Genomic DNA, 20,880 nt, shown 5'->3' with positions numbered 1-20,880 from the left:
CGTCTGGATGGGGAAGGTGGGAGCAGAAAAGAACAACTGAATCGACTATCTCAATGAGACTTAGCACTCAAACTGAGATGACCTCATGAGATGGCTTCTCATATCTTCACTGGAAAAATAGATTTTAATTATGTTTATTTAACATTTACTAAGTTCTGTAAGAACACATTGTATAAAATTACTCTGAAGCAAAAAAAAAAAAAAAAAAACCAAAAAAACCCCCAAAAACCAAAACCCCAACCAAATGAACAAAGAAAGTAGTATTTTTTAGGAAGGAACAAGTATAAAACATGCACATCAAGAGCTAGGAAAAAAGATTATGAAGGACTGACAGTGGGGGAGTCTATCCTTCTTTCCATTTTAATATCTTACAATATGTCTGACTACCTCCCTATTCAAAAGAGTAACTGTCTCATGACAAAATCAGGTTTGCATCACTCCTTCCAGACAGCCAGCTGTCTTTAGTTAGACAAGAGATTGCCTGAACACTGACCCTAATGTCAGCTGGGATTCTTTAGCAGCACGGAGAGCTTATGTAGAGATTTAACAGATTGCTTTACTATGGGGAGCATGGCAGAATGGCTCTTTGGTTCATAATCCCCAAATAGGTTCTCCAGTTTGTAAGGCAGACAGGGGACCTACTCTTTCCAGTTAGTCACTCTATGGTTGATAGTATTTTCTCACTGGAAAGAATTAGAGCCTTTTTATAACAAGTGAGCATAGACTAACTCAAATATTCATTTCATGCAAATACATTTGTGAATAAAAAAGGCAGAGTGCTTTGAAGGAATACATGTTCTGCCCAGAAATCATAATTTGTCAAGACTTCCTAAAATACACATCTTTTATGTCAGCAAACACTTGACCAAAGAATTATAGGTATGACTACAGTTGCCACTGTGAAAATGAGTGTTTGGGAAGGGAGGAGAATTGAGAGGGAGAAAAGAAGGAAGAAGAGGAGATATTTAGTAATATTTCAGGGGTTTTTATTTCTTCACATTTGCAAGACTATCTTTGAATAAATCTCATGCTCAGGTCAGAGGAACACGCCACATCACTCAACGTGACAGAAAAGTACCTCTTGCATATGCATTGGGCATAGTTTAAAATCTATCAGGATGAATTTAAGTGCATATTAATGGGCAAGCAAAGCTCAGGGCATACACCTGAAGCAAAACACATCAGGGTAGCTACATACAAATGGGTAGGCCTTTCAAAAAAATAGAGATTCTGGTTTGGTGCAAGTTCATCCATTCATACAGGTCTTCATCAAGTAACTACCAGATAAAAGGTTTAGTTAAAAAAAAAAAAATCAAACCCAAATCAAACAGAAAATGAACACACACCCCCAAACAAAACAGACAAACAAAAAACCACAAAAAAAGCCCACAAACCACAAAAAAAGCCCACAAACCCACCACACTTTTCTATTCAAGTACCTAGGGTTAAGTTGAACCTACAAGTCTTGCCCTAAAAATACCAAATGCCTCATTATTGGGTTTTGAAGATTCTGGTTTGCTGTTAATTTTACTCATTCTCTCCCAAGCTCCATGTTTTCAACAGTAATACTCTAATGGACTCTTCCATCTCACCTCCCAGTTTCCTTTGACTTCAAAACAATGATCCAAGTCTTTAATGGTTAAGATCTGTCTCCTGGCATGAGTCAGCAAAAACATCTCTGCCTATTTTGTTGCAGTGTTCTTGCACGTGGGTTTCAGGTGGCTCAGGAGACCACCCCAGGTATGAAAGTGCAGACTCATTCATTGACCTAAGCAGCATTTACACCTCATTGTAAACCTTCACAAGCCAAATTAAGAAATTCTGGGCCAAAATATTTGATTAAAAACTATTTGCATTATGTTTCCTCTGTTCCATGTGTCTGTACTGCCTAAGAATCTATTGATATTTATCTTCACCAAAAATGTTCCACATTTCAATATTTAAAGTAACTTCACTACCAAAGCACCAGAACACAGAGTAATGAGCTTTAGATCCCTCGTATTACATAAAACAACCATTCAGGAGAATGCTGTAGAAGTCTATGGAGGCCTACTACATCCAGAGAGTTGTTTTTGCATTTCATTACTTTTTACATAAGAGCTGCTCATGTCTGGAGAATTATTACCAAGGCTTCTGGGTTTCCTTGTCTCAAACACTATGAAATTAGTCAGTTAATGTTTGTAAAGTGCTTTGAAGATGAAAAACAACAGATAATTGCAAATAACTGTTTGAATACCATAGCAAATTTCTTTTTCTCAGTACAATATGTTGCTAGTAATTCATAAAACTGAATGGGTTCTGTCTTACAGACAGGATTTTACATCCTAAAATGTCCACATTTGTCACCATATTTTCATTTAATTGCAACATTGTTTTTTTCTTATGAACAATTGTCTGCATTAGTGAATTTTCAACATTCTTCTGGTGGTAAAAAATTATGAACATCTACTTTGCAAACAGATTAAATTAGGCATCACACGTTCTATTTTGAAAGACTATTAGAGCATTTTAAATGGACAGATAAGAAAGAAGAAAAAAAACCCACCATAAAATTAAGGATTGCCCAGTTCTCCCCAAGGTGAAGATTCAATAACTTGTTGTAAAATCTGTATAGCTTGAACATTCTAAAATGGATAGTTCATTTCCAATGCAGCATATTACTAAAGCATGGCAGCTTTCTCCTCAGCTGATTTTATAGACAAAGTACTTTCAGGAAGAGGAAAAGAAAAGCTTGAAGTTTGGCGTTTGTGCTTACTTGCAATAGGCACAAAAGTGTGTATTTTGTTCCTCCTCATTTTGTTTAAGAAACCATGTGAAAACACACAGACTGGGAATCATCACAGCCTACCAACATAAAATGTAATCCTGGCAACAGAGCTATAATATGCCAAGAATGCCTATCTGTAGATAGCCACCCTGCTCCCCGCAGAAGCAGGTATACCTGTTCCTTGATCTCTTGCAGTTTTCGGCTTTGCTCTCTGATATCATGAAGTAGCTGCAGTGCCTTATCATCTTCCTGAGACACTTCCATCCGTGCCTGCTCCAGGCTTCGCTTTAAGCTCTGCAGAAAGCAAAATGTTCAATACATAGCCTTTGTTTTTTTCAGATGGCTGTAGAATAAAGATCTTTAGCTATACAAACACCTCCTTGACTGCAGGGAGGCATCAAAAAAAAAAAGAGGCCACAGTGATGGAACCCTAAAGAAATCCATGGCCAGTGCTACTTCTGCAGCCCATTTTACAAATGCTGCTTACTACACTTCAATCTTAGTTCAAATCTCTACTTCCTCACATCAGGTTTAGAGACAAAAAAACAAACAAAACAAACGAAAAACAAAAGGCATCCATTATTGACAACATTTATCTACATTTTATCTAGCACTATTAATTCACAACCCAGATACAATCCTTCAACTTCATGTTACTACCATTTTCCTTGTTGCTGTTAAGTGAATTAAATCCTTTAATCATTGTTAACATTCTACAAAGAACAGAAGAGCAGCTTCTGTATCTCACCACACTTACTACCTGCATATTTTTGACAGGGCAGTGGTCCTCCTGTCAGCTGTGTGTTATTCTTCAACAGAAAAATACAAACTGAATTCTGTTTTTTTACCTAGTAGCATTTGGAAGATCACTCAGTCCATTTTAAGATCTGCTTCCCAACAAATCAACCCGTCAGAAATGCTTTTCAGTTCTCAGAAACAAGAGTATTATCTGGATTTTTGTTCTTCGTACAAGAGAGGAAACAGAATGTTATATCCAACTCAAAACACACTGACTATTAACTAGAATGAAAATATCCTCACTGGAATCTTGCCAGGACAAGTAGGCAGACATTCCAGCTCCCATGAAAAATGCCAAATGATCTTTGAGGACATGGTTTTACAGCCTCATTTTTACATTCTACCTGAACAACATCACCTGTCCTTGCATCAGCCCTGACATTGTACTGGGAAACTGGATCAGTCTGAACTCAGAATACCACAGATGGAGGCAACACCACTAATCCTCTTATTTGTCCTTGAAGATTTCTGTCACTGATTAGGCCACATCCTCTTCTGGCTAAGAAACCTACAAGAATTCAAACCCAAGCATGTTCTAGCACAGCCAGTTAGACAAACATCACAGACAGTTTCAGCAAGACCAGGACAGTAGTTATTCCTGTATGTTCTAAGCACATGACCATGAAGCAAAGTTTGAATACAAATATCAAACAAGCCTCTGCAAACAAATTCAGGGCTCCATGTTCAACAGATATCCTCTCACATATTTTCTCTCCATCAAGTACCCCACTGAAACCATGAGGGAAGAGAAAGGCAAAGACCACCAGACATCAGGCCTTCAGAGCTGAAAGGACTGGTGTAAGGGCTCACACTGCATTCTGTGATATAGGTGGCCAGGTCCTGCTCCAGGAGGGATCGCTGGGTCTCAGAGGCTTTCAGTTCCACCTCCTTTTGGCTAAGTACAGCCTCCACCTCTGACACTCTCCGGTGCAACCGCGTCATTTCCTGCTCCATCTGCAATAAATATCAAGAGGTTACAAAGGTGGCTTCAAAAGCTTTGTTAACTGCTACTTTCAGAACTCTGTTTGTAAGGAATTTGTCTCCAAGAGACTGCTAGCTATGCTTCTCCAAATGGTGTTTAAATTCCAATACCATTGTCTCTGCTCCAGGAATGCACAGTTCTTCTTAAGGACAAGTAGTAAGTCTAAGTCACCCCATTCATTCAAGCTGCTTGTTCATATTCAGTCGTTCTTCGAACCCCAGTTAGCAAAGAAGACACAATCATTTTTCACCTGACTTGCAGAGATGGGTCACTTTAACCTTATCCCAAATCCATGCTGGACCAGAAGATGGTTTCCCCCCATCTCCTTGTCAGGAGTAAATGGTCAAATCCAGAACAGAGCAGGGAGAAAAGTAAACAAACTCTCATAAAAGTCTCGTACAAGCAGTAAGTTTTAAAAGACTCCACTGGGTTCCCTTTATTGGAGCACAGCAACTGTTACAAGATGTTCACCATAACCAGTGATGTGACAACAGTTATGTAAGTAGAAGCTGATGAGTTAGGAAGAGAACCTCAGAACAGTACTGCTGTAATTGTGCGTATGACGAAGAGGCACGGCCTGCAGGAAGAAGCAGTCGTCTGTGTCACGCTGAGAAAAGGACTGTTTAAAATCCAGAGCCGCTTCTTGTTAAGATAAAAGTATCTAGAGCAACAGCATGGCCTAAATTCATTTCCCTTTGTATTGGACAGGAAGCCACCTCACTGAAGGAAAAGCACTTTGCCCACCACGAGTCTGGATGATCAGCAGCATCTGACAGATCCCTGGACATACAGTGGTTGCAGATTCCTGGAGCAATGGAGATGGCCAATCGCATAAATAAATACCTTGTAACACTTGTCCTGGGCGTCTTGGAGTTCTTTGCTCTTGAGAAGAAGTTTGTTTTCCATGGAGCTGACCTTGGCTGGAGAATCCACACTTGAAAAAACAGATCTAAAAGAGCAAAGCCAAACAGCACATGAATACAGGCAAAAGGTACAGAAATCTGCATTTATGCAGCCTTGGTAAAGCCATTCTTATACAAGGATAAAAGAAAGGTGTAGCAATCACAGTCTAACAGCCATCCTTTCAGATCAAACATACCATAAAACCTGATGACAGTATTTCATAGAATCACAGAATGATTTGGGTTGGAAAGGACCTTAAGATCATCTAGTTCCAACCTCCCTGCCATGGGCAGGGACATCTTCCACTAGACCAAGGCTCTGTCCAACCTGGCCTTGAACACTGTCAGGGATGGAGCATTTACCACTTCTTTGGGCAACCTATGCAGTTCAGTGTCTCACTACTCTCACAGTAAAGAACTTCTTCCTTATATCTAACCTGAACTTCCCCTGGTTAAGTTTATTAGACAATCCATGTGTACTTCTAGTTAGAATATTAATATTTCCCAGCAGTGACTTTTATGTCAAAGTGCAAAACAACAGATCACAGCAACATTTTTGCATAACTTGCATAGATTTATAAGTGCATAAAAAACAAAGCATAAAGTCAATGTAACCATTTGGAAAGATACCAAATTTACAGAGAATTGCTTTCGACTTTGTACTTTATTTTTAAATGAGTTTTAAAATCATCATCAAAGTAGAAAAGACTTAAAAACTTTAACCTGTGATAATCTGTACCACAGGAAGAATTTAATATCCTTAGTTACCTTCTGGGAATCAAAATTGGAACTTTCCTAACCCAATTCATGCAATCCCTACGAACTCAATCAATACCAATATGATTAGTCACACTGCAGAATATCAGAGTTCCACTTAACGAGTAATTTTTTTTCCATGAGACACAACTTAACTGTACTATTCAAAACAATCTGACTCCAGAAACCTGGGGGAAATATTCACATGTTCTTAAGCTTTCTAACTGGGACTCAACAGTTAAGAAGTTTACCATTGCTGTTAGTCTAAATTCATTCTAGGAAAGGATAGGCAGCCACTCAATGTTTTGGAGCACATTTTTAGTGCTTTGCAGTCTTAAATCTGTAATTTGCAACCAAAAAAATTAAGTACACACATCAAAACATAATTAAAAAAAAAATATATCACATTCTCCCTCGCATAAAATGATTCAAATGAGAAACTTAAGCAGTTAATGATGTGATGGAACCAGTGTTAACTGATAGATGAAAATGCAGAAGTAGAATGAAGGTGCTAATAAAAGATCATACAGTCTGCCCACACATTGCTTTCTGCTTCTCCTGGCCACAGTTTGGTATGCAGCCAGTTATCCCCATGGAGAGAAATGAGCTTTGAGCAGCTCTCTGCATATAGCCATACACCCACACACAGCAGCACAGTCTCTCTTAACACCAAGGAAAAGTTTGATTCCATCACCACCATTTTCTGAGAAAAATCTACTCCTTAATTCAAAGAGATAAGCAGGATAGTCACAAAAGAGAAAGACACCTGGGGTTTTATGAAAATGCTGCAGCAACCTATCTATATCAAAGTAGATCTTCAGGACCAACACTTCAAGCAGTCATTAGGAAACACTGGTTTGATATTAGCAAACAAACATAGCAAAGCCCACCAACTCTGCCTTAAAAGGTCAAATATTAATATTTTTTCAGACATCCGAGATGGAAAAAACTTAGAAGAAAGATCCTGCATGTTAACTATACAGGTGTGATCAGGACTTCATAAAAAACAAACCATAGAATCCCAGCCTGGTTTGGGCTGGAAGGGACCTTAAAGCTCAGCCAGCTCCAACCCCCTGCCACGGGCAGGGACACCTTCCACTAGAGCAGGTTGCTCCAAGCCCCTGTGTCCAACCTGGCTTTGAAAATGTGAATGCTTTTGTAAAGCATTCCTTTAGTCCTGGTCCAATCAATCTGATCCATCAAATTATCATATTTTAAAATCAATTTATAAAGCGTGTCTACACTCCTACAGAGAAAAGGCAGCCATCTGAGAAAGATGCATATTAAATCCTATAACAGCTGGGTGTACAAACAAGGCTAAAAATGAAGAGTTGAGAAAAAGCAGTCTAAAAATACAAATTAAAGCTCACATTAACTAAAAAAGACACTAAGGAATCTGCTTTAAAATGTTAATCAAATATATGTAAATAGCTGCAATGTACTGAGACAAGTCTGAAAATCTTTTTATAATAAAAATTTAGCTTCACAGGGCTGAACTGTACTGGCTAAAGATATTTTTTTGGCTTTTTTACTTATAGTTTCAACATTAGCCATCACCATTTTACTGTTATTCTTTTACAAATCCGAGGCATTACCTAAACAAAGTCCAGCCAGTCCTCACAGACCTGCCTTTATTCGCTGCTTCTATTTCCCCTCCCTAAGGGGCTAATTTTATTTGTTATTTTTGCTTATTTATTTTATTTGCTATTAAAGGAGTCCGAGCCTAATGGCATTCCAGGCACCATTTTGCATTTCAAACGTTTCTCCTAGCAAGCCAACTTAAAGCATCCATAAGCACTGCAGCACGCGAAGCAACAGCAGAGATTCGGGCAAGAAGCTCAGAGCTCTGCAGAGACCCCGTTGTCCAGCCGGGAGCGATGGGATGGGACAGAGCACGGGAGAGCCGCAGCGACCCAACTTTGAGTTTCATTAGGCGACTGTAGAGGGAGCTGCTCCTCAGGGTTGGTGTCAGTTTTGTAAGGAAAGAGAAGGCTACAAACTAGAACTACAATCTTTCTTCCTCATCCCTAGACAAAGGGAGGAAGGAATTCCTTAAAAATATGTGTCCTGGTGACACGACAATTTTCCTGCCATGGAAACAGCACATGTTATCCCCGAGTAAAGCTGATTTCAGTTAGCACTGGACACACAGTTTTTAAGAAACATCTTTTTGCAGTAATTCTTTCCTGCATACAAATTATATTAGAACAACTTCAAGAACATCCATACAACCTTCAGAGTATCAGAAAGGGGGCAGACAGAGGAAATCAAGAGAAATGGAATACTGACTAATCTAATAAGCCTTGTCATGGTGATACAAGCTCTCAACACAGCATGACAAGGTGGAAAATACCCACATTGCTGGGGCATTTATATTCTTCCTCAGTCAGGAATCATCTCGGAAATGAAACACATACAATCCAACATCAAAAGCCACCATGCAAAGCTATGATTCGGGTTGGTAACCCCTCAGAATATTTCATTTAATTAACTGCTACATCTGGATCAATTCTTAGCACAACAGAGCAGTTTCTGCTGTTTCCTTTCAAGTGTGAAGAAAAGATTAACAAAAGCTAACCAGCACACATCAACAAGAAAATTGCAATAAAAAACTGAAAAGCCCCAAAGTCTATAGTCCCAAGTGCTGATAGCACTAGCTGTGCCAATTTAGTTTCAAAAGAGGCACTGCCTGCATGGCTAAAAACCAACCGAACTGACAGCTGCCCATCTAGTGATTGCACAGCCAGATCTGCAGCATCCTCAACCAGCAGAACTATCAGAAACGGTGCTAGTTGTGTAAAAGCTCCACCAGTCTGTGACTGAGATGAAGAGGAAGAAAGTATCAGTACAGCAAAAGCTCTAAACTGGTTCTGGTGTATCAAACTCACATCTTAACCCCTCTTGTGCATCATACCTTCCTTTGTCCTTTTATGCCACTCTCACAAACCCCCAACTCACCTGTGCTTCTTCCTTCTCACAACGCTTGACACCATCTGTCCTAATCCTGGCCCCCACACAACATGCCTATAATCTCATCCCCCAGCCCTCATGCTCTATTCTTTTTAGCATTATACTCATCTGTACCTTCCACCCCCTCGTAAATGCTTGCTCAAGCCTAAAAAAAAAACCCAACCAAAACCAAACAGTGATAGCATCAATCTGTGAATAGAGCTAGCTGAAGCAAGGCATATTTTTGATATGCTCATCCTGTGCTTCCTCTTTAATCTATCTTTGGTGAAAGAGTTTACCAGAACCCGACAAACTGTTGGAAGAAATCAGTAGTCCTTCTTTTTGGAAGAATGGCCCATTTTAAACCCTAGAACCTTGCAGAAAAGGTTCGGACCATCTACCAAAGGCTCACAGACCACAATTACTAGGATTACATTTATTATATTCCGATAGATTATTTCCAAAAATAAAACCCTATGTCAGCAACTGAGGTTAGGTACTAGCCCCGCTGTCAGCCTTGCTGTGATTGTATCTCTAGGTTCTGGTTTAGCAAGTATTTTTGTATTAATCTAAGGTTTGCATCATAAGGAGTCAGACCGCTTTAGCTCCTTGCTCCAGTCAGAGGCAGGCAAAAATTGACATCATAAACCATTTTTTATTTTGGTATTTATTTTTAATTAGGTATTTTGGTATGTTTTATTAGGCATTGATTTTTATGAAGTATTCTAGATTATTTTATTAGGTATTTACTTTTATTAGATGTTTTTGGTATATTTGGTTAGCCCTGGATTTCTAATGTATTTCTCTTGTGCCTTAAGGGCTTCTGAGAGTCACTTGCAAAGGACAAGAATTTTCTTTCACCACTTGATGCATATTTCTGGCATCTAAGGGTTTCTGTCACTTGCTCTAAGCACTGGAGATCGGCCACAGTTAGGGACAAGAAGTGAAGTAGGGCTGGCTTTTAATGGAATTAAACTCTCAGTTGCCTGTTATCTTGTCACAGTCCCACACTCGCAGCCAAACCAGCAGCCAGATTTGCAGTTAGACAGGCAGTTCACCCCCTTATCAAGAATTCAGAGGCCATGATGGGAGAAGTTAGCTGGTCCTTTTCTGCAGCTTGATCCCACTTCTTAGAATCATACAGGAGATTAACAAACACTTGGCTAGTACAGGAACCTATGACATAAGCAATGCCCTTGATTTCTCCCGATTGCTTCCTACCACACATTATTGTCATGCCTTTTGCTCTTTTGTTCAATCTTATGTTTGTTACAGGGTCACAAATTCTTCCCAAAACTCATGGTATGGGGCAACACACAGAAAATTTTCATTCAGTGGAACCTTCCAAACTACACACTGACTATATGATTTCTGGCAACAGGTCAAAGTGACTTCAGTGAACCCTTCTAACCCAAAGTGGTTAGGAGAAAGAGGAGACTGGAAAAGAGAACTTCTTTTATTCTTCTCTCCATTTTTTTAAACTGCCATTTCTCTGACGTATTTGAAATTCAGAGCTCAGCTACAGCTTCTTACTGTCCAGTGAACAAGGGCACCAGGATAACCCTAAACTTCATAGCTGGACAGCCCTCACATTAAAAGCAATGAAAGTTTCAAGGACCTTGTTAATGGCACTCTGCAGTTGCCCGGCCTGACTACGAGCAGCACTAGAGGCATCAGAGCTATCATGCTGCAGGCACGGGAAAACAGATCTGCAGCACTTAGCAAAATAAGGGTTAGACTTTTAGAGGAAAGATTTTAAGAAGAAAAATTTTGGACTGATAAACTATGACTTAGTACCTTCCAGAGAAGACATCCCAAGATTAGCAACAGATAAGCCTACCCCTCATGTACAGTTCTCTTTCCCATCTAGAATTTGATATTCAAACTAGTGTGGACAGAAACAGCACTTTATTTCCTCAAGTAAAACATACAACACACAATGTATTATAAGTAAGAAGCGAGCTTTATGACCCAGCGTTGCAGTCATATTGAGAAGAAACTAGTCACTGCATTATTTAAATACAGATATTTTCAAGTCTCCATACACTCTTTGCTATATTTAAATCACCTTCTTAGAAGAAAATGCAAGTATTTATTGGGGGGAAAAAAAATCAAAGTATTTATCAACATCTTATTCAGAAAAAAGGAAAAAGAAAAAGGAAGTAAGAAACTGAGATCTACTTCTATTAAAATTCATTTTGGGGAAAATGAAGTACACGATATCTTTCTATTCCAGCTCAGGAAAAAACAGGCCACACCAAGCAGAAATTTTACTTCAGTCAAAATTTCTCCAGAGCACATTAATCTTTCTGTTTGTTTGCTGTACCTCTTGTCATCGATTACCAGAATTCAAATGTAACTTCAATAGTCATTTTCAGTACGAGCTCCACAAAGAAAGCACATTCATCCATCTGCTGTATCTGTATTACTTTTCAGCCTTCAACCTCCAGCGCAGTTACACCACTGATCCTGGGACTTTACCTCATCTCCTCCTCAGTTCTAGTCCTGGGACCGATTACATACACATTTTTACCATACATATATGGTCACTGTTGAGCCTCTTCTGACTGTTACGCGAACGGTCATGTAGGTTTGATAGATGGATTGCAGCTCCCAGGCAGAAAACGTAATGCCGTAAGTTATTTCACTTCTAAATCAATAGATTTTTAACCCCAGGATCTATAAATATAACATTCCATTTTCCTAATTCTGCTGACAATATTAGATCATTTCAATATTAGATAATAATTTGATAATTAGATAAGTAAAAGAATACTTTGGGGGGTTTTATTTCCTCTCCCTTCCTTCCTCTTTTATCATCAAAGCAACTCTGCTGAGGAGAGACTGTCAAAGATTCCTTTTTTATTATTGGCATAACCATCACATAACCTTGATTCACAGTGTGGGCAAGATCAAAGATGTCAACAGTATCCCCAGATTTGGTTACACACTTACCGCAGAGCAACTATCACAACCAATATGACAAAAACATGAAAACTTGATTAAGGCAGATTGACAACGAAGTCCCTGAAGGGAACTAACGAGCAGCAGTGAACGATGGTTGACACAAAAACACAGCACCTTGGAGTGCATTGAGTCACTAACCCAGCTAAAGCCATTGCATTCCTGAGAGGCCTCACGATACTGAGGGAAGGACTTTGCAACTTAACCTACTGCACTAATACTTTTTCAATAGCTCTGTCATCAGAAACTAACCACCCACCGCACCAAATGGTTTATACCACACTATTTATATTCTTCTTTTTCTCCGACTCCATTCTCTCAGAAAGCATGTTTTCTTTCAATTGAAAACCACTTTTTCTAGATCTTTACCTCCCTCCACAAGCACATACCCTGCATACTCCATCTGAATCTCCACTCTCTTAACACAAAATACAGCAATGTCCAGTCTTCATATTTAACTTGACCCAACAGCACACAGGCAGCTGCCCTGAAGCTCCTTCTCTTCTTCACTGACCCATCATTGCACATTCCCAGATTAGCGGAGCTCCATTTCTGTGGATCACTGATTCAGCCTTACATATCCCCAGCACTTGGTGCCCACTCTCTGACCCAATAAAATAACACGCACCCCCTTTTCCATCTCTGAACTCCTCAGTATTCTCCTTCTTTCAGGGATCTGCAATACCAGAAATGCAATCACCTACTGCTCCCTGGTTAACAGCAATAACTAACTGAAAGTATTTGAACAACAATTTTAACAGTAACTGGTTTAGAATCAATCTTTCCATTCCATTCCCTCCCCCTCATCCCAAAAATAATCACAAAACAGTAGGACAGGCACAAGCCACAGTAGCAACAGATCCAGCCAGAATCTGGCAGCTTCCCTAAAGCAGAGTACAGGCCAGTTAAAACAGCTTTTCCTCACACACACCATCCTCACTGTAACAAACCTTCACGTTTTTTCCAACGGTCCTATCCACCTAAGTAATAATTCCTACTTACTCTGATTTGAGGATCCCTAATGCCTTGATGAATGAAAACCCCACAAACGGCAGATCTTCACCCGAGAAACCAGCTGGGTTCAACTGGCGCGTAGAGGATAAAACCCGCGAATTCTTCTCTGGTTCATCAAAATTTGAGGTGTCATCATCAGACTTGAGAGTAGGAACGAAGGGGGGAGGAGCTGGTGAAAAAAAGCAAGAAGAAAAGACAAAATTCAGCTACAGTTCACTCTGCAACAGTCCCACTCATTCAGTGCTTGCAATGGCACTGCAGCTCCTGCTTTTAATCTTGCTAACACAAGCAGACTGAGCTGCTGCTCTCAAATGTATTACAGCAACAAGAGATTAACCCTTAAGCTACCAACATGGCTACCACTCTGCAGGCAGAATGTCTCCCACACTGATTAAACTGGGGTTTAGGATGGGAATTTGAGATTGTTGGGTTTGGGGTGGGTTTTTTTCAGGTTAGGTTTTGTTTTTTTAAATACATACATGGAATCAAATCAAAGCATCAAGCTTAGAAAATCAGTACTGTGATATAGCTAAAAGTAATTCCATTCTGATTCATCTAGAAAATGTCTCCAACCTATGCAATTAGTGACACTACATGAGAACATAGCCTGATCCTTTGCTAGTCAGCTAAGGGATGTATCTAACCTTTAATACTACCAAGAATCCTCCCAGCATAGGCTTCTAATCAACAGCAAGCTGGTCTTTCTCCTGGACAATTCTAATAAACTACAGCTACCAGAAACTAATTGGTCTTTAGGAAGGGAAGAAATATCAGTGAGATTTTATTTCTCTGTAAAGAGCTTGCTAAAGATCTGGAACTCTTGTCAGGACACCACTGCAGTCTGGCTCCGACACAACCAGCTCTGAAGAGAGGTATAAATAGCAGGAATCACAATGTATTTCTTACTACAATGTCTAAATCGGTACCATTTAACTTGTTAAGCAGTTGTTTCATTTCAGCTGATTTTCTCGTGTTTGCTTCAGTTTAATTAACCAGCAGAACAAAAGAACAAGTTCTTCTCAATGATGTGCAGCACCCAAGCTACCTGCTGGGTCGGCTACGTGTGTGAAAGGAATGAATGCAAAAACCTGCTGTGCAATTCCTGCTTCATTAAAGCACTTTTTCTAAGAGTTTTTTTTTTTTTTAAAGTTATTTCATCACTCAGGTCCTCACTCACTGCAAATCTACTAATCTCTTTTTTGCTCTATAAAGGAGACACCTCTTCAGTCAGCAACTAGAACACAGCCCATTGTCACAAGCTGATGGAAGTGTAGTGTGCTAAAACCGTTACCATGGCTCCAGTATAGATCTCCTGTAGCTGAAGGGCTGATGAGAATTGAAGAACCGGGAACAAACATTACAACCCCTGCAGTGCAGGCTCCCTGCTCCTCACTCTGCATGCTCGGAGTTTAACCCTACCTGCCTGCAGTCGTGACACATGCTGAGGCTTATCTGACTGACAGGGCAGAATGAGTCAGGGCTGGGGCTTGCTGGCTCCCTCTAGGTTGCCAAAGCCTTTCCCAGCCCGCTTTTTAACTCTTCATTCTCTAGACAAATTCATGCTTCAACTACCCACCAAACCAGCATTAACAGCCCAAAAAAATAAGGAATCCGTCCGTATAAACCGGTAAATCACAAGTGCACATGCAGGCTTTGTAAGCAGCTCCCCAAGGAGCCATTCTGACGCTGCTCCAAAGCAGGGAAGTGAGAAGAAATTCCATGAAGCAGATAGGATGCTGCTCACGTATAGCAGTTCCAAGTACATTAGAATGAGATAAATGGGGAAAATATACAAATTAAATAGGTTCTGGAGTAAGCAGTTTTACTGACTGGCTCCAGAACATTTCAATTTTCTGTCAATAGCATTAATTTATTAATTTCTGCTAGTTTATTGGTTATAATATAAATTTAGATCCAATATAAAGCTGACATTTCTGTACTGTAAACATGATTTTGGAATACAGATTGTTTATTAGTATCTGTGGGGTTTTTTTTAAATTCACTTAATGTCAGGATAGCATCCAGCCACTCTTTCATATGCTCTTCATGATTAAAACCAGAAAACGGTTTGCAAGTATATCATCTTCAATGTAAATATAAACCCAAGTTATAGTTAATTCATAGCAGAGGAGGAGAACTTCAGGAATTATTTTTTAGTTTAGGACCTTTGCTGAAAGAACTTTGCTCATCATTTCAGAGGAAGGGGTTGTTGGGGGCGGGGGTAATACTGTCTTTGAAGACTGGCTATGAAGATACTGTCTGTGAAGTGAAGTAATAGAGAAAACAGCAAAAACTCTTCACTTTGTCTGGGGAACTCTAGAATCTTTCTTAAAGAGGTAGCAAAGCCCAACATAACTGCCTTCTTAGAATGGTCTAACACCAGGTTATATACTGCTCAGAGTCTGACAGATAACTTCATCTTTGAAAGAGAGATCTAGTGCCTTATTTCTCTCCAGAAATTAGCTAAGATGATCTTAAAAGTCATCTCCAACCCTTTGCAATGAAAAATAAAGGCTCTCCTCTTACCAACAATAAGAATTCCTAGTCAAACCATATGCACAAAAGAAAATATAATTTAAATATGCCTAAGATCAGCATGCACATAAAAAGTGGAAAGGCACTCAACAGGGGAACAGTGGATGCAGAAAGGTAAAACTGAATCAGAGACAGAGCAAACCTTTGAGGCTGGTAGGAAACTAGTTTACAAAGCACAATGTTTAACACCACAATTTCCTCTAATGTTCAATAAAATATGTGAACAAAGAGGAGAAATTTTGAATACTAGATTGAAAAATAATGAAAAATCATTTGCCCTCGATTTTACATTCACTATAAATTGATGACTAACAGTCCAAAAACTCTGCAACTTTGCAGCATAACCTTGTTACAACAGTTGTATCAAGAAATAGTAGCAACTAAAAAGAAAACTTAGAAAAAGCAGTCATTCCAACAGAAACACCTCTAGATGTTAAGTAGTCCTGAACTGCTGACAGTAACTGACAATGAGAAGAACTTCAGAAGTTTTAGGACCCTAGAAAAAGACTCACTTAGGAGTAAGAGGGAATATCTTTACAGAAAAAAAGCTAGATCCACTCTGGGGTTTTTTAGTTATTTGGTAGCTTCTTTATATTCCTTTATTCCTAAGACTAAGGAGTCCTTTGTCTGATGTCCAAAGCATCTACAGAATAAACAGAGTAGTCTTGTAAAAAAACAGCTAAAACAGAGAAGTAATGTTGTTTTCAAACATGGGTGACATGATAGCTAATTAAATTATTTCTTGCTTAAAATCAGAGAACTGTCACACAACTATAGTATTTTCAGATCAAGATGCAGATTGGTGAATGCAAATACACTGACACGCTTACCAGTTGCTTCTTTAAAGGGAAGGATCCTTTAGTAGAGGCCAAGATGTGCCTCTAAATGTTAAAACCCTGAACCAAATGTTAAAACCATGCCATCACATCTGACAAGGTGAAAAATCTGCACGTTTTTGAGGCTCACCTCCTCTCAAAGGGGAGGCAAAACTATTACTCAAAAAGGCAGTAAACCTGATGCTTCTATTCATACAAACTGGTTGGGTATAAAGACTTCTTTTTGTTTCCGATGTTACAAACAAACATACATGTTCTGTTTACCATTTAAAGTATCTTGTAGAGAACTGCATGTTTTAAAAAAGCCCATTGCTTGCCTAGATACCTCCCCACTTGTGGAAGGATGTAACCCTCTTCCATCTGTTCCAAAGAATGACTTTCAGAGGAAAAGGGGGTGTTGTAGGTTGCTAAGTTTGAGAAAAAAAAGAAAGCAGCAAACTCCAGCACACATGCACTGCAGTTCTGTAACTGGTTTATCATTAGGATTAGAGAAAATGTCTCTATGGAAAGAAGCTGCTTTTGGTTTTTTAGGGTATGTATTTCTGAGTAGTTCAAGGAACGTTGCTTTAATCAGGTCTCTCCATCCTTTCAAAATATTTTCATGCAAATTCAGAAAAGAGATACTGCATTTCCCCTGGGACAATGAAAGCCTGAAATAGGAAACTGAAAGGAAATACAGAATGTTTCTTAAGAATAAAAATGTGTCTTTCCTTGATCTGCAAGGTGATCTGTATGTGCCTTTTGAGGAAAGGCATCCACACAGTAGGTTAGGCACTACTCTTCCTCAGGCTTTAAGAGGCCTATGTGAGTAATGTGTTATGGAAGAAATGGAAATTAAAAAGTAATTCAAGGATGTAATTCAAGGATGTAATTCAAGGATGTAATTCAAGGATGTTTTCTCTAAGACCACTTTAAAAAAAAAAGGCATTATACTAGTTGTAACCAATCTATATAATATTAACAACTTTACTGTTCTGTCAAGACAATGATCCAGCATATACATAAAAGTGATCTTCAAGCTGGCATGAAAGTGATCTCCACTTATAGAAACAAGTCAACACATTTTTCTCAAGACAAGCATTTAAATGAAACATCACAGTGTTTAACCATGAATGACACCTTTGGGTTCCTGAGGATAAGCAAGAGTCTTGGACTCACAAACAATGAGATTTGTGTCCCTGCCTGCTTAATAGCAAAATATACACCCTAAAAATCAGTCTTCAACACTTTCTCAAGTTCTTCTGTTTGCACAAGACATTCATTCTTTTTTTCTCATATATACAGTTTCCTCATGCAACTCCACATATGCCATTCCATTTTCAAGACCTCTTGGACTGCAGTTACAAAACAATTCTTAAAATGAAAGATTCTTTATGCTATACATATAGACTGCTTAGATGACAATAAAAGTCTTCTGACCACCTCTCAGCAGGTAGATTTTTGGTTCCAAATTAAACAGCTGGTGGAATTTATGGATTTTAATTAACAAAAGGTGATTAACAAAGTACCCAAATGATATACAATGCAACCTCGTTGCTCATAACTCAAGTATGTCATTCCCCCATTCTCTACCTCCAGCTTTAGATGCTTAGCAAGTACTCAAACAGTTCTGTTATCAACTTTCCAGTTAAAATGCTGATCATGTAGCTGAAACACAGACATAAATATGTTTATTCTAGGTAGATAAATTCCATCACATTTTCAGGAAATTCTGTCAAGTAAATCAACACAATCTTCCCAAAGTTTTGTTTTCTTTTTTTGAGGGAGGTGGTGGTGTCTGTTTTGGATTTTTAGAAGCTTTAGAAGTCATTGAATAGCAGAAAACAACAAATGCAGAGAGGAGAATCTACAAATAAGTTTCAGTAAAATACTCCAAGGTAGGGGAAGATTAGCTGTTGACACAGATTCAGTTAAACCTGACCTTACGTTTAATGGTTGGATACTGTTTCTGTAATGTAAGAGCTGCCCCCACAGATACGTGCTGCTTGAATCCAAGTTGGGAGCTTTTTTAGAGGCAACTATCTTTTGGGAAGGGGGCTACTGAAAAGTCAAGTGTTTCATAGGTTACCATAACAACAAAATGTAACACTGAAAAGCCTCTTAATGACACATTCTTAACCAAAATCGGTGCATTAAGAGTGGTTATCCTGGAGCTCCCAGCATAACAATTTAAATACCTGCAAGGCAAGGGTACCAATTTTTTCCCTACCTTTCTCAGTCTATAATAGAAATAACATCATTGCTTTTATAGACCAGAGGAAAGTCTGATTGTGCTGACACAGAATTTATTTAGCAATCACAGAATCATTTAGGTTGGAAAAGAACTTTAAGATCCCTGAGTCCGACGTGCCATGCCCCAAAACTCTGACCAGGTTAACTTGAGGGAGTGAGATTCTTTAACGTAAATCTAAATCCTGTGACCTTTTCCAGCACTCACTGGATTCCTTATTTTCTGAGGTTGCCACTGCTCCAGTTAAACACCACTATCAGGAGAGGTCAAGATAAGAAAGAAACCTTTAGCTTTTAGATAGCCTGGGTCAAACCCAACAAGGGTTTTGAACAGAATGACAGCGACAGTGCCCTGAATAAACCAGCAAATGGAGAACCACTGCAGAGAGTAAAGCAATAGGTGATACATTGAATCTGCTGCTAAGAGCTAGAAGACCGCTGTGTTTTGTGCTAGTTACAGTGGGGTTTTATGAAGTATGAGACATAACGACGAAGTCAGGGGTCAAAACTGCACGAATCTTCACAGTAGGTAGGTCCGGATATTACAGGGAATGATGCAATTCACTGGCCAGCTGCAGACAGAAAGTGATCTTTAAATCCCAAATGATTTCTTTCAACATTGTAATGACATCAGGGCTGCCAACCAGCTTGTCCATCAGTATCACTGTTGCCACATGAAATGACAAAACACCCCATTAACTTATGCAGTTGTGTGAATACTGGACAGACAATTGCCAAGGAACCACCACGATTCATGCTCACATGCCATTTTTTTTCCAGATCTGAGATCATATGATACAAATGCCAAACAAAAGTTTCAGAAATGGAAACTGGTGGCTTAGGCAGGGCTCTGGGGAAAGAAGGCAGAAAGAGCTGAAGTCTGGGAAATGTATGATAAAATGATGGAAAAGACTCAAGCCTCAATGCCTCTCAAAGGGCAGAAACAATGGAATTTAACAGAAGAGCAGCTCCACAAGTTCAAAATTAATGAATCAACAGAAAAGTGAGTAAATATTCTGTGGAGCTGACAGCTGAAGTGCTGAGATAGTCATCAAAAGTAGAAGCACTGGCTTAGCAATTTATCATGAAAATGGAGCACAATCATTGCTCTTACAGCATACTGGATAAAGAATATAACCCAGACATGTTCCCTGCCCAGATAATCTTACAGTCCAAATAATCTCAAATACTATCCAGCACAAGTCAGGCTCTCATACACAGATCATTGACAATCTGTGGAAGATTTGCTTTTGCCATGCAGTTGGTGCCTCAGTACTTTCAAATACTGAATTCCAGTGCTTCCATAGTCTTAGAAACAATTTTCTGCAGAGAAAATTATCTGCTTCACTGGTTTTATTCTATTCCTAGTGGAATGAATGGATTTTTGTCAATAAAAAAGAGTCATCTATTAGCCAAATTAAGCTTGAGGAAAAATTCCAATGTCCCTATGACCACTAACATATCACCACCTATAGCAGCTAAAACCCAACAAAACACACAAAGCAAAAAACAACTTAAATGAAGTTGGATCACAAGCAATGAAAGAGAGAAAGCTGAAGATTCAACAAAAAGTAATGAGATTAAGCCAAAACTAAGCTAACGGAGGTGGAAAAGGCCTGAAAGAATGTACTGATGCATTTTAATCCAAGGAAGGACATGGAAAGGACCATTTTGATTTTCTGGTTTCGTGCCTGCAGTAATAGGGCAATTGCATCAGAAATTCATATGGAAGTGTATTTAACTTCATCTTACCCTGCAATTTGCACCTGAGAGGTAACATATCCTATCCAGAAACCAAAATGAATTGTTTTGTTAAAAACACCTGCTCCAGGACACAGCCTGTTTCATTATGAATAACTATTCAGATCAAGCTCACCTAAATATTCACATCGTACAAATGTTCATGTTACCCAAAGCAACAGGAAATGTTTATAAATACAGTGTTATTCTACTTACAGTTACGGATGTTGTTCCAGTCAACTTTATTAAAAAATGGATGGCAGCAGAGTCCCTCATAGCCCAGCCTTTCCTTCTGCCCACAGAGCAGGCTCTGGATCAGATCAAGAAATTCACTACTAACTTTCACGTCCTCTGGGAACTTCAGAAATCTCTACAAAAAAAGAAAGAAAAGGGTTTCTGCTCAGTAGG

At 39.1% G+C, this 20,880-nt stretch overlaps 1 protein-coding gene across 12 annotated transcripts in view; it reads right to left on the bottom strand.

Moving 5' to 3' along the window:
• The window catches only part of CIT (citron rho-interacting serine/threonine kinase), a 74,955-nt gene that overhangs the window by 45,143 nt on the left and 8,932 nt on the right, over window positions 1-20,880 (bottom strand). For all 12 annotated transcript variants that reach the window (XM_030501541.1, XM_030501540.1, XM_030501543.1 and 9 more), the window contains 5 exons: window positions 20,689-20,842; window positions 13,121-13,301; window positions 5,391-5,496; window positions 4,376-4,519; window positions 2,942-3,061 (listed from right to left, as the gene is read on the bottom strand). In XM_030501541.1, coding sequence (XP_030357401.1) covers window positions 2,942-3,061; window positions 4,376-4,519; window positions 5,391-5,496; window positions 13,121-13,301; window positions 20,689-20,842 — 705 coding nt within the window. The remainder of the gene's footprint in view (window positions 1-2,941; window positions 3,062-4,375; window positions 4,520-5,390; window positions 5,497-13,120; window positions 13,302-20,688; window positions 20,843-20,880) is intronic.

The sequence above is a fragment of the Strigops habroptila genome, chromosome 11, assembly GCF_004027225.2.
Source record: "Strigops habroptila isolate Jane chromosome 11, bStrHab1.2.pri, whole genome shotgun sequence".
NCBI lineage: Eukaryota > Metazoa > Chordata > Aves > Psittaciformes > Psittacidae > Strigops > Strigops habroptila.
This window is presented reverse-complemented; position numbering and strand designations above follow the sequence as displayed.